This window comes from Aulonocara sp. 'chitande type north' Nkhata Bay, linkage group LG20 (assembly GCF_057382095.1).
Source record: "Aulonocara sp. 'chitande type north' Nkhata Bay isolate Kocher_YH1m ecotype deep benthic linkage group LG20, A_spYH_male_GT1.1, whole genome shotgun sequence".
Lineage (NCBI taxonomy): Eukaryota > Metazoa > Chordata > Actinopteri > Cichliformes > Cichlidae > Aulonocara > Aulonocara sp. 'chitande type north' Nkhata Bay.
In genome coordinates this window covers 32,952,750-32,967,057 of record NC_141363.1, presented here as the reverse complement: position 1 = coordinate 32,967,057, position 14,308 = coordinate 32,952,750, and the positions used below count along the sequence as shown (strand labels likewise).

The 14,308-nt window shown below is 39.5% G+C and overlaps 1 protein-coding gene across 1 annotated transcript; it reads right to left on the bottom strand.

The window, feature by feature from the left end:
* Nucleotides 1-926: 926 nt before the first annotated feature.
* LOC147306041 (transcription initiation factor TFIID subunit 4-like) lies at nucleotides 927-13,970 on the bottom strand. The gene is made up of 16 exons (XM_086278896.1): nucleotides 13,525-13,970; nucleotides 12,555-13,361; nucleotides 10,647-10,801; nucleotides 9,140-9,259; nucleotides 7,397-7,552; nucleotides 7,146-7,268; nucleotides 6,923-7,012; nucleotides 5,426-5,653; nucleotides 5,128-5,263; nucleotides 4,592-4,706; nucleotides 3,874-4,043; nucleotides 3,648-3,778; nucleotides 3,415-3,540; nucleotides 3,125-3,181; nucleotides 2,901-3,020; nucleotides 927-2,786 (listed from the first exon to the last, which is right to left on the bottom strand). Exons 1-16 carry the CDS (start codon nucleotides 13,790-13,792, stop codon nucleotides 2,619-2,621), a joined length of 2,970 nt encoding a protein of 989 aa, XP_086135022.1. The 5' UTR covers nucleotides 13,793-13,970; the 3' UTR covers nucleotides 927-2,618.
* Between the last annotated feature and the right edge of the window lie 338 nt (nucleotides 13,971-14,308).

Here is a 14,308-nt window from a genome sequence, read left to right as displayed (position 1 = left end):
GGAAGTCTGCAGTCTTGAATCAGCAGAGGGTTGCTAATGTTTTCAAATTTGGATAGGGGCTTGATTTTATGCCTCTTTGGTAATGGGACTGAAAATGTCTGAATTCCAATTCCACATTGTGAACCTGTCAGAAATTAAGACCATTAAGACAGAAATAGTTGTTTATGTTTTATTTGGAGAACTTTTTCTCTCAATCCATTATAAAATAGCAATTAAAAACCTTTTTGTTTGAAAATCCTCTATTTACATATAAACAAGTACCTGTGCAAATTTTACAAGATATTGGCAAGAAAGCATAATATTTTTGTCTCCTTTTGTCACATAATTGTACAAGAAAAATAAGACATTTTTTCGTAATTCAAAATTGTCAAGTAAATCTACAAAGAGCAACTTAAGTATATACAGTAATAAAACTTGCTGATAAACATCTTGTCATAAAATGCTAAAGGTATAAAGACAAAAATTAGTATGTGCACAAAAATATAAACAATTTATAGAAGGTATGTTCATTTGATTGATTAGTTTTAGAAAACTGATCTGTCAAAGTGCAGTTGTTGCTCTGCATTTCACGTTTACCCAAAATAACCTCTATCATTCATAAATAAAAAAAAGTGTGGACATTCAACTTATTGAAAAAAATGTAATTCACTTAAATCGCTGAAATTAGTAATAATATTAGAATCGATTTTAAAATTGACTTTAAAAATCACATTACAGTAAAAATCCCCCCAACCTGGCTATGTTAAATTATTAAGAGCCATTTCATTTCCAAAATCATAACAACCTAGTCTTACTTAGTAAGTCTTTAGTTCTGTGGGTGATATTAAATAAAGGCATCATAAAAAACAAAAACAAACAAAAACCGGCTTATTTATTTGCGACAATTTTCAAGAAAAGGAGTAAAATTACCATTTTTGTTTTCAGAATTTAAATTTTTCATTTTTCTCTGCTCTTCTAAATATGTGGACCGTGAGCTCGCTTCCACTGCAGAAAATCTGCCGCTAAAAGTTTACACCGATGACTGCAATCACACTGTGATGAATAACAATTTCTTTGGAGAGGATTTTCACTGTGATTCAGTCCTTGACGTAAATGTCGTACTGACATCAGTGAAGAAATGTATTAACGCTACTAGCAGCTGGAGATGGGAAAGGAAATCTCAGTACTAAACAGTTGCAGTCGAAGTTTTGCAGCTCCATCAATAACAGCGTATACCCTCAGTACGCTTTGTTTATCATTTCTACATGCACAAGTGCAACAGAAGTCACATTCTGTTGTTCAGACAAACTATAGATGACGGTGGCAACCTGCTAGCAACTGCAAGGAGATGTTCAGTGCAGCACCATATACTTCTAGGGAACCAACTTCACATTAGAAACAGCAACAACCTCGAGCAAACATTCACCAATCATTGGCAGAATACATCCTTTTCCCTGGCAACAAGTGGTTACCAAGGGTCACTGACCAGCCTAACTGCTGCCTGAATGGACCATAAGAAATTTATTTCACAGTAGTTGCCAGCAACCTACAGTAAGTACTTGCAACTGCTTGGAAAAATGCGCATTTCCCCCTTCTGACTGGCGATTACCAGATGGTTGCCAACCGATCTCTAGGCTTGTATGTGGTGGAGCGCTCCAGAGGTTTAAAAGGAGATGGCACAAATTTAAGTCAGGTAAAGCTGACAGGTAAAGGGTGGAGTCACGATACCTTATGAGTACATCTTACCTAGTTGCTTTTAATTACTGACGAGCGACATAAAGTATTTAAATTCTCTGTAGAAAATACAAGACCCTAATTAAAAAGACTTCAAAATTTGTGCAAGAACTCTCACCATAAATCAGAAATCCTATGACAGTGAGCTCTAATACCACCTCTACACTGCACACAATACATGACACATAAAATATCATTGATTCCAATCACAGACAAAGATAAAAAAGAAATAAAACAAAACAAAACAACAGCCAACCAACAACAACAACTGTATCCCTAAAAAATCCTCTCATTCTACAAATCTGGAGAGAAGTGTTGGATATATAAAATTCCTTGATCAACACATTCTAATCCATATGGCTTAAACTGTTAAGAAGGCAACTCAGCAGATGATAAGACCGGTTAAGATTAATCTCTGTAAAACGATCCACAGGCATTGCTAAAATATAGTATAAATGTACGATAAATTAAAATCTCTGTTAACGACTTAAATAAACAAGAGTGTCTGCCAAGCACTTCAAAGAGATTTGCTGCTACAGCACAGACGCCACTGACACACGTTTTAAATCTGAAGTGTTCGGTTTGGTAAAGACATTGTTCTTTTGTGTAGCATGAGGCAGTGCATCTTCATCGAGTGTGGTTGGTTGTAACTGCAGAGCTGAGAGGCGCACTGAATTCAGGGCCAAGTTCCAATATTTGCTCCATTTCTCCACTGAAAATACAAAAGTCCTTTTCTTTAAGAGGCTTTTAAAAGCCAAGGTCTCTTCAGCATGACTCCCACAGACAGATGCCTCATAATTCAACAGTGGGTGATCAAAGGAAGTACCGGCAGGAAGGGTCGGAGCTGATGGTCCACTCTGCCTCCTTAATGCCACTGAGTGAAACTAGTCATTTTAATGCGGGTGCTATTTGAGGAAGCCTTTATAGAGCAGGTGTGAGTGACTGGTTCCTCTTTCATTCTCCAGACAGAAGAGCAGGTCCCTGAGGTTGACTCTAGTGATGCGCTGTCGCATAAACTGTCTGGAGCCTGTTCCACCTGAGCCTCCAGTCTGAGAGGGACACGACCCTGATCCCTGGAGGGTGAAACAAAGCAAGGACATTCAATTGCATTCAAACATCAACTGCTTTTGTGAATCCAGAAAACTTCAAAATAAGCACATTCCTACTTTGGGTTAATCACACCTCACCTCTGCATTGGCACCTCTACCCGGTGAGTCCATTTTCCGCTTTTTCCTTGGGCCGATTGCTGCCAGCGCTGTTAGGTTGGCTTCTCTCTGCCTGATTTGAGCCAGCTCCTGCTGCTGCATCTGAAATACAAGTAGTAACACGTACATTCAACGTACAGGCAAACTCATAACAATGCTTCAAAAAGAAAGCAATCACCCAGGATATTATTTTAGCATATACTTACTTCTTTGGCCTTCTGTTTCAGTCGGAGTTGCTCCGGGTCTTCTTGCCGTGACCGAGACTGAAATAATATCGAGGACATTTTAATATTTCAAAAAGGATATGTAGAATTTATTAAATGACTTGTTTTATTCATTCACTCTCTCAGTTTCCATGTCTGGCATTTGGTGATGGCAGGGAAAATGTATATTAATGACAATGACCCAAGAGCACTCACTTGCCTTCTCTGTATAATTATGCATACAAGATTGTTTCTGTCAGTGATACCGTGTGTCCTTGTTCGAATGCTGTTACCTTGGCAGCTTTCAAGAGGATCTCTCTCTCCTGCTCTTCCTTCCTTTGCTTCTCCATTTGATCCAGCTGCTCAAAGAATTTGAGCTGGGTTCGCACATCGCTCGCCTGCTCATACTGTTCATCTTCCTGGAGTTGGCATGAAAAGCGAGGACAGACAGGAAAATGAAACAAGAGATCTTAAAACACAGTAGTGAGTGGGTCTCCCCTACTCTACAATTGCAATCAATTATCACCTTAAAAGTCAAGTTCTTCTGCTGTGCAACATGCGACACCTTTTCCAGTATGTCTTGCAGGCGCTGCTGTGTGGCATGGGAAATGTAGTTGATCACATCTGTGCCCAACTCACTGACACTGAACTTCTTACCTGTCGCAACAGGAGTGAGTATGGATAAAGCTTTAGACGGTGTCAGCATAGTGAGGAACATGCTGTGCATTTTCTCGACAGTGTACGTCTCTCACCAATGTCCAGAACTATCCGGGTGAGTAAAGAGGTGGAAAGGAAGGTCTCGTCCTTACAGGAACGAGTCACCATGCCAACAAGCTCGGAGTTGGTTGCTAAGATACGGGCACTCTCTTCTGACAAGTTGACTCCTGCCATTGAGGCCACATCGTTGATATCGTCATCGTCCCTGGAGAAGAGACAAAAACAGTTTTCTTACTTTTTGTGTCTTAAGCACATTTATACAGAATAAATACAACATTAAAAAAAAACCAACACAACACACACAGAGTACTTGGCACTGTATGATGACAAAGAGAGGTGTTATCCTTAATATGGGTATCACAGGTGTACAGCTCTGGCTGTGGTCCCAATCACCTGTTATTATAACCTTCTATTCATGAGGCAACCAATTGGAAGCACTTGTTTAACACAGTTAATGAACTAAGGAGCTGCACAAAGGATAATAAAGTAAATAATTTCTGTTCTGAATTGTGAAAAGCTACTCTAGTAGAGGCCAAGACTGAAAATATGGTGCTGGAAGTCAGTATGACAGGTAAACTTTAAGATAAAAGTAACAACAGCAATAAACTGCATTAATTTATCTTATGGTTGGCACATAAAAAGTTATGACATCACGTAAGTTTCTATGGATACTTAATTCTCTGTGAACGCATATACAGATACTGGTATTTAACAGTGAGTTGGATTTCTTTTTTTTTTTTTGGTCTCTCGTACCTGAAAGTGCCTCCTCCTTCCTTCAGCTTGTTCTTCTGAGCTGCACCGAAGGAAGGCTGACTGAAAGCTTGTATTCCTTTGGGTGCTGGAGCCAATGTCTGCTTCACTGCTGGTACTAAAAATCATAAACAGGAGCAAAAACAAGTTTTCTGTAGTGAATTTAGACTAATGAAAGGCAGCTGCACCTAAAACTATTAGAGCACGCAGTAGAATTTGAATATACACTTGACTCTTGTATTCTTGGACTTTGTGTCTTGCAATTACAAACAGTAGCCACAAGGTGGTAGCACTTCCATAGACGTGTTAAATGCATTAAAGACAGAAGCTAAACTCAAGCGTAACAGCTGCAATTTAGTGGATTTTAGTGATGCTATTGCATTAGTGGACCATGGGGATGTTTTCATGGATATCCATTTGAAACTGTATGAGGTACTAAAGTAATGAAATACAACACTGAGACTGAACATTGAAACTAACTGTACATTGATCAGTAATAAATATCAGTTAAGCATTAAACAAATATTAATATGACCCACTTGTTTGTAGCTGTTTGATAACCTGTGGCTGGCCCACGATGATGCGACTGTGAGTTTGTCCTCTCAGTGTTACCACGGCAGACTGAGCCAGCGTCACCGGTGGCCTCACAATGGTCCCCTGTTGCTGGGGTACTATCTGTGCACATTCAGAAAAAGACTAAGAATGAGAAACCTAAAAGAAAGCACACAAATGAAAGAAGTAGAGACAGGCATATATTCAGAAGCATCCACTTGTTCATACATGTTCATCAATATATTCCGATACAGGTAATAGCAAAAAAAAAAAAAAAAACATTACCAGTCCCGGTTTACTGTGAGGTGTCTGTGTAAGGCTGATAACTGTGGTTTTGGTTGTGGCAGGGCTGGTGGTTGTAGTGATGGTGGTGGAGAGAGGAGGTCGCAGCACCACAGCAGTGAGTGCTGTGGAGGCTGCGGCTGCAGGCTGAGGGCTCAGCTGAGGCAGCAGGCTTTGTTGGATGAAGGCCTCTGAATCTGGGGTCATCTGGCGCAGCGCTGGAAGACTTCTCTACAGTCAGAATGAATGAAGTGTGTATGTATTCAGTTCATAATGTGAATGAGTCAGTTAGTTGTGGTTATTGTGCTGGGGTCTTGGCCAGAGTACTCTTTAAAAAGAGAGGCTTTTACCTGGATAAGTAAAGAATATAATAGAAAGAAATCTAACAGAAGCAGCTCTTAGTGATAAATGATTACATTTCTATCATTTCTACACATCACATAGTACTCTAAAGAAACTGCAGTGCATAGAATTTAGTTTATGATGTAAGTGAAGTTCATTATGTAAGTGGAGTTCAGAAAAGTTTTTTTCTTTTTCATTTCTGTTCTTTGACTTTTCAACAAGAAACTATTGCAGAAGCTATATGAAACAACATGCTTTACAGATTTTTAAATATTATGAAATAGCTTTATTGATTTGATTATGAAAGAGAAATGCAGAGAGAATAAATTTGCCCCATCCTTTCTAGATTTTTAAAGCTACCTGTCTGGCTACTACATCACCATGTCAGCCAGCAGAGCAGATATTTCCTCTAGTTTTTCAGTAGCATTTAAGTCCATGTGTGACAAATTGCTATAGCTTTTGGCCTGGTCCTGATTAAGGCTGCAAATCCTCCGCTCACCTGCACTCTAATCTCTGTCATGGAGTGGGTACATGTGTGCGAATGCACACCTAGCAGTAGAAGTCACCAACCACTGGCTTCTTTTTGATACAGTGAATTTTAGGATTAGCGTTAACTGCTGCCTACAAAACAGGTAAAAGATGGCTTGCAAATCTTACTTTCCAAAATGCTGTTAAAAAATTGGTCAAGGTGAAGACCAACACAACCTTCAGATAAAGTTGCATTTGTTTGGCAGGAATGCAAATTAAAGTCCCATGTGACCACAAAGGAGCTTACCTTTATATTGTGGAGCATCTACATTATCAGCTTTCAGCCCAAAATCACATGATAACAATTGACAACACTGAGTAAACTGTTAAGGGGGAAAATATTCTGCTTTGAGGCTAGAAATAAGGTTTCCATGAAATATTAATCAATTTAAGCAAAAATGCTGCAGTGATCCTAAGCATGCCTCAGAACCATTATTGAAAATCTGTGGGCAGATCCTAAACATACCCAATGGACAAGATGTGCAATAATGTGAGAAAATTCTCTAATCAAAGACAAGAGTCTTGATGGCTTTTAAGTTTGTGAGTAATACAGTGCTCAACTGTAAGTCCCAAAGTTACAGAACAATGTAATAACTTTGGTTTTGTCTGCAGGTGTGTCACTAATCTCACCTTGAGAAAAGGTACAAGGTATGGCTGCGGTGATGAGTTGAGCTCCTGGTATAACCTACTGGTAAAATCTTCTGGCTCTATCTTTGCTTCCTGTTACAAGGAAAAAAGAAAAAAAAAAACATGATGGATGAGAATACATCATACATAAATAAACTTTGAAGGAATTTCACCAGGAGAAAGATTAAGTGTCAACCCAGAGAAGGTAAGAGGGAGAGAGAAGTACCAGTAGGTTCTTGACGAGCTCCTTAACATTAGCTGTGGTCTCAGACGACTGTTTCCCGCTGGATGCCAGCTTGATCAGTGTCGACAGAAAATTTCTACATTTTTTCACATTCTCCAGCGTCTCCTGCAAGCACACACAAATATTTTCTCTCAAATATTTACATAATACATGAAAAAAAACCATTAAATAGGGTGTAGGGAAAAGGGTATTTTTTTGCTGTTCATCAATCATGGTTAGCAATTCTCTCTTACAGCTGTGACAGGTGTCGGAGTGACAGGGGTTGCAGTAGCTCCAACGGGCCCCACCCTCTGTGCTACTGCTGTGGAGGCGGATCCGGGCTGCACTGTGGTGGCGGTTCCTAGCGGCTGTCCTGCGGTGGTAGCAACTCCTCCCAGCATGATGGTGTTCTGTATGTGTCAGTGAATATGCACTTGAAATTAGACCCAAGAAAAATGATGAGGTCAGAAACAGCTTTAACACGAGCAGGCCTGTTGAACAGTGCATTTCCTTTTTTTCACATAACACTGGTGTTCTATGAATTTTACTTTTTATATACACAAATGCTTTAGAGCTTACTTTAAAAGCATGATCTGGAAAAAAAAACTAACAAGGTTTAGCAAAAATATATTTAAGGAATTTCCATGGCAATAAGGACATAAAAGATGAATAGAAGCAGCAATGTTTTTAAAAGTGAGCAAACAAGCCAGCCAGAGAGGAACTGAAAACAACTGTGTTGACCTTGTTGCAAAATCCCATCCTTTCACGCCACAGTTAGACCGTTTGGCAGAAAAATTGACCATATAATCTATGAAACAGATTCTGTGCTTGTTTTTTTAAAAACCATCTCACAGTAGGAAATCAGTCCTAACGAGTTCATGGAGGATACATTCAGCTTTTACTTGAGCAACAGTAATAAGAGTCTTACTTTAATATTCTCATATACCAAGAACCTTCTGCACAGCTGTTCTCAGCAGGTGTACAGTAACAGGCACACATTCCCTGACAAATAGAAAAATTATGAAGTGTAATTCATTTCAAATAACAACAACACTCTGCAGACACTTCAGACACACCGCTGACAATTCTAACTGAAGCAAATGTCATGTAAGTAGCAGCATGAGTTAGACTAATTTGGGTCAACTGTGTGAGATTAATGGAAACAGGATGTGACCGAGATCATAGTGAGGACCACTTGTCCAGATGTGGAAGATGAGAGAGTAGTGGTTTTAATCCAGGTCACAAGGGGGTATGAGAAACAATGATAATAAGATTTGTTTGTTTTTTCCTAAAAAAAACCAAAAAAAAAACCCCTTTAAATTATTCTTAATGTTAAAGATGATTGAAAAGATGCCTGGGTATGGCTATATGTAGGAAATGTTAAAAACAAATTGGGAATGATTCAAAAACTACACAGGAGTTTACGACCAAAATTACATGAAACCATTCAAGGTTCAGAGAATTTGGAAAAATCTCTGCACACAAGGAATGAGGCCAAAATCCAGCACTGAATAGATGTTATGTTTGGGCTGTTAGGCAGACCTACATTAAAAACAGAGATGATTCTGTAGTGAAAAATCACATGAGCATGAGATTGGAAAAGCTTTAAAAACTACAGTTCATAAGTGCATCTACAGGGGCAATTTAAGACAACTTTTTAAGATACTTTTTCCCTTGGTTTTAGTCTATTGTAGGGTCTCAGATCTATAAATTTTTCTAAAAAAAAAAAACTTTTTGAAATTTGATCATTTGATTTACAGGTGATTCTATTCCTATTTTAATAATGTTTTACACAGCTTCGCTCTGGACAAGAGTATGCAATGCCTGGGTTCAAACCAGGCCAGGATGTTTGACTTAACCCATTAGGGATAGTGTGAAAAAACAGAGCTTCCCCAGGTAATCCGCAAAAGCATAGGGGGAAAATGCAAACTGAGCCTATGGGTTACACTTGGTGTTATGGAAATGAATCATTTGATTTAAATATAGTGAGAGTTTACCTGCAGAACAGGAGGCCTCTGTAGTGCGGTGGTAGCTGTCACAGTGGTCTGAACTGTGGAACACTGTTTAATAATGGTGGTGGGAGTAACAGGACGAGCCAGCAGTGGTGCACCTGGTGCCTGCAGGACATATAAAAGAAGATGTTACGCTTTTGGCAGACAGTGGAGCAGCAGGGGTTTTTCGGACACATGCTATATTGCTTAATAAAAAATAAATTAATAAATAACAAAAATCAGAAAATATTCAAAAAGTTACATATTAGTAGTAGTAGTATATAGTATATGTTTTTAAGTTGGATGCAACAGTTACTCTGTGGAACGAAAATTAAATCAGAAATACTTGTTTTGTAAATGTTTACCAAGCAGAGGCACAGTATTTATGTTGAAGCAGTAACCAAAACTCAATTATAAACAGAAAGTAAAATAGTGATTAAGTTTATCCTTACTTTGAAGTTACAAGAGAGGTGTAATGTGAAAGAAGTTCAGCACAGCTTTCTTTGCATTACCTGGCATGTCAAAAACTAAAACCCCTGCTAGAAGTGAATGGGTATCACTTCAGTGGTTATCTACTTCCAGTGTTAACGCAGGCTTTCTGCCTCAGGCTCTGTGGACGCTAACAAAAACAAGGGGGCATTTTACGCATCACGAGTGCCGCCTACTTCGATCAGATGACGATAAAACGGTGATAAAAATCTATAAAGAGCATAAAAATTTAACATGCAATATAAAAGAAAGGAAAATGCAACCCCGTTACAAGTAAGATAGGAAATTAATACAGCAGAAAATTATTAATCTCGGGATTTAGCGCACTGAGGTGTAAAATAAACATTTCTATTTGAGTTAATCATTTTAATGCCGAGTGCACTCTCAGTCCTGCTTAGTTCTAAAATGACGGCTGCATGTTAGAGCTCTGAAACTTTCAACTGGACACATTTAAACATTAAATGGTACTGTCCCAAAGCCTGATAAGGGGACTGAAAATCACTTTAGTGAAAATTCAGTGAAAATGTGACAATTTACAGGTGACTTTAAATTAAAAACCCTGAGCATGACCTGCTTCCAACCAGGTTATGCGTTTAGCATAAGTTATCACTGTGAAAACCAGATAAAAAGGAACATATTTATGTATATGTAGCTTTAAAAATTATATGTTAATGTTACTGGTATAGACAGCATTGAATATGTCTATGAGTCACTGTAGATGGGATGTGGATGACCAGAGAAGAAAAAAAAAAATCAATAAAAGACAACTAATTTGAATTAATATAACTGATGTTGGGAATATAAACAAGTTTACTGGTTTTGCCAGACTGAACTTTATTTCAGTAAAAAGTCACTTGTACTCTTTTACTGTTAAAGACTAATAAATCAAATGTGAATTGGGAGGAATTACCTTTTTTGGGTTCTGAGAAAAAGTCTGAGAACCAACTGTTACAGAAGGTTTACAGAACTGTACAGGTATCTGAGTCATATTTTCTGCGTTTGACTGTATCTAGCAGATCTGTACCTGTAGGGATGTGATCTGGACAGGTGGAGTGCTTGTGGGAGCTGGAGGTCGTGGAGTCATGGCGCTTTGTGACTGCGACTGAGCTTGCATTTGAGCCAAAGCCTGCTGGGGAATCATCAGCAGTTGCCCACTCTCACTGCGAACCAAGACCATTCCTGTACGTGCCAAATATCCAAGGAGTTAAAATATTAAAAGGTCATTATCTTCCTGTCCCAATGAGTCACCAAAAAAAAAGGATGTATGCACGCATGTATGCATCAATAGTGAGCCCTATTTAGTCCTAAGCCACTCAGCAACTTGTCAAACCAAAATGAGCCACAAGCATGTTAGCAGAGTCTGACTGATATATGTGACAATATTAAAACATTTATTTTGTTAGGAGTATAATGCAGGAGAGAGAGACTTGGGGCAATAAAGGAATAGTTTATACAGAAGAACAGCCCCATTTCAGTCTTTACAAAACTCTGTCTGCAAAAGAGCAGAGCAATCAGTGATGCAGGGATGAGCAGCGTCTTCAAAGTAAATAGAACTAATAGTAAAGTTAATAAACAATTACCCCACCATTTTCCTGTCTCAACATAACTCTTAAATGCTTAAATACGTATGCCAGTATACCCATATTTATTATTATTGGAATTTTATATTTATAAAAAATTGATATTACCAGAAAAAAAACATTATCAGTCAGGGTCTATATGGCAGCATAAATAAAAAAAAAAAGTTCAAGTCACAATCCACCATGCAAAAAGCTAAAAACATTCTTGTTTCTGCTCAAAATAACATGTCTTCTTGCCACCAATTAATTTTTATTGTATGGCAGTGTAATACTATGCACCACACCCTTATGTCAACAGTGTCTGTTAAAGAGGTGACAACATGACTCTACTACATAATAATAACACAGACATTCTAAGACTGGCCAAATAAATGGCCAGAGCTGTTTCATCAAGGCTACAAAGTGGGAATACCTTGGAATCAGAATCAGAAGACTTTATTTATCCCCAAGGGGCAATTAAATCTGCCATGGAAGAAATCTGCCATTAATACAGTGGCCTACAACAAAGAACTATATCCTACAGGGAGGCCACAAAGGGGATTTTCCATTCTAAATTGCAAATAGATGCATTTGTCAAAAATGATGTTGTTTGTTTTAGTATTTGTATTTGATTTAATATCTGTATTTGATCTGGATTCATTTTCTAATATAATAATTCTTTATTTTATGCTATACTGAGCATAAAATAGAATCACTGCACTTTTACAAAACCCTGAAATAACAGTTCACAACTGAGACAAAAATGCTAACCTGAAGACTTTGCATACTCAACACATGCATCCCAGAAAGTTGATTCAGTTCATTTGAACGTGGCATTATCAGTCGGAGAAATGTTTCATTATGCATTCAAGTGACTTTATCAGTCAGTCACTTGGATAAGTGATGAAATATTTCTCCCACTGAAAACAGTGCATCCAGATAGAGGGAATCAACTTTCTGGGACTTCCTTACATGCATTATTGCGCATGCATCAATACATTTTAACACATGCATCCAAACACACATAATGCTTGAGAGATATCCTGTATATTTTATCCAGCTGGTGCTATTATAATAGGATGTAATCGTCTCAGACAAGACAAACTAAAAAGAATCAATAGACTGGAATGGACAGCTACATTGATAAACTATATGAAGAATGTGTTGGCTGAGTTCCACTGAGTCCTGCTTTTAATCTGCTACAGAACCCTGGCCACCTCTAAAGTTGCTACTAAGCTACTACAATGTGTTTCAAATCATCTATTGCCTGCAAAGGCATCTCGGGAAACCGTTAAAGTTAATAATAATAATAATAATAATAATAATAATAATATTAATCTTCCACATGCTCTCAGACTTTACAACTCAATTACCTGGAGGCAGCTGAATGTTTTGGATATTTGGGGCGTTTTGTTGAGGCTGAGCGAGTCGAGGAGCTAACACCTGTGGAACAATAGTTCGTATTCCACCGGGAGTTGCAGCAACTGTTGAAGGTACTGAAGTCCTCAAGCCCTGCAAAACAGTCGGACTCCTCACTGTCGCTGTCGTCCCTGTAGCAACAACTGAAGCCACGACGTGGGCACCAGTAGGCAAGATAACTTTTGGGCAGTCAGTTTTGCTAGCAGGAGAGCCAGTTGTGCTGGTAACACTGACAGACGGTGACGTTAAAACTGTGGTTGGACTGCCTGTACTTGGTGAAGGGTTCATGAAGGTTTGCATAGGTGGCCTCACCAGCGTGATTGTGGGAACAGTTTTCACAGAAGGCTGGGACGAGATAACAGACGAAGTCACAACATTTTGCGCGTTCAAAGTAGCTCGGATAATAGTACTAGGTGTTCCAGGCAGACCTGCTGCGCTTGGTTTGCTCACAGGTCCGTTGTTGAGGAGTGTGACAGCACCGGGCTGCGAGTTGTTGCTGTCAGCGGGTCCGCCTGCGGTTATTTGACAGTTCATCACCACGGCACCTCCATTCAGAGTTTGCGCATCGGTCGCTCCAGGTCTGCCAGCGCCAGCTGTTGCATCTAGTGTAACCATAACAACTCCACTGGCTGCGTCCGACTTGGACTGACTCTGAGTGGCTGTCACACTCGGTCCTGCCGTCGATGTGATCCCTGCTGCCCCATCCATGCTTGAACCCAGGGACCCCGTACTGTTACTGACACCTCCTTGCGCTCCTGTCCCTGCAGCAGCGGAAACACATGAAAACAAGGGGAGTGTCGAGCAACTCTCCGATTCGCTTTAGTTTCGGGACACAGACAAGTGAAGCCAAATAAGCTATAACCAGCTGAGTAACGTGACCAAAATTAGCTAATGTTAGCTAACCGGAGTGCGCAGCTATCTTACCTGCTTTAGCAAGCTCTTGTTGTGAAAGTCCCATTTTGCTACCCTGAACATTTAAACTACTACCTAGAGCTGAGTTTCCGCCATGATTTTCTGCAGACGGGGCCCTAGCGGTTGTGTTATCGCGCCTTGTTTCTGTTAGTTCAGACTCCAGGGATCCATCTAGGTCACTAACTACTTTTTCGTCCACCTCTGTGCTCAAGAAAACATCACCCAGCAAATCGGAGCCCGCCGCCATCTTTTCCCAGCTACGCTCGTTCGTGAGACGCATGCGCCGATTGGATGCATCCTCCGTGACGCGACCTTAACTCGCCTCATGATTGGCTGTTGGATAAAAATAAAACCTGGAACAAATGGTTGCGAGCTGCAGTGCAAAGTGCCACCGCAGTCGGACTATTTCGTTGGAAATAAGCGACATCGCTCACAGAGCTGTGCCTTGTGGAGCATTAGCACATCGAAGAAACTGTCAGATAGTTCTCATGCACTATCACATGATTTCAAAGATGCTTGCATTACACTATTTTACTCTCTGAACAATCCAAAATGGCTGCGTTGATGCTATTTTTCCAGGACACCCGCAGTAACCGCCTAGTGCTCACAGACAGTGATGTGAAACTACCTGGATAGTAAACTTTTGAGAGTGCAGATCAGCACTTAGGCAGCCAGTTTGCACGGTTGTTTATGCATCACAGGACTCAGCCTTTTAACGCCGTGACTGTGACTTTTGTTGCAACTTATAAAAATTATCTAAAAAATGTTTTTATGAAAAAAATATGTACCATAAGCA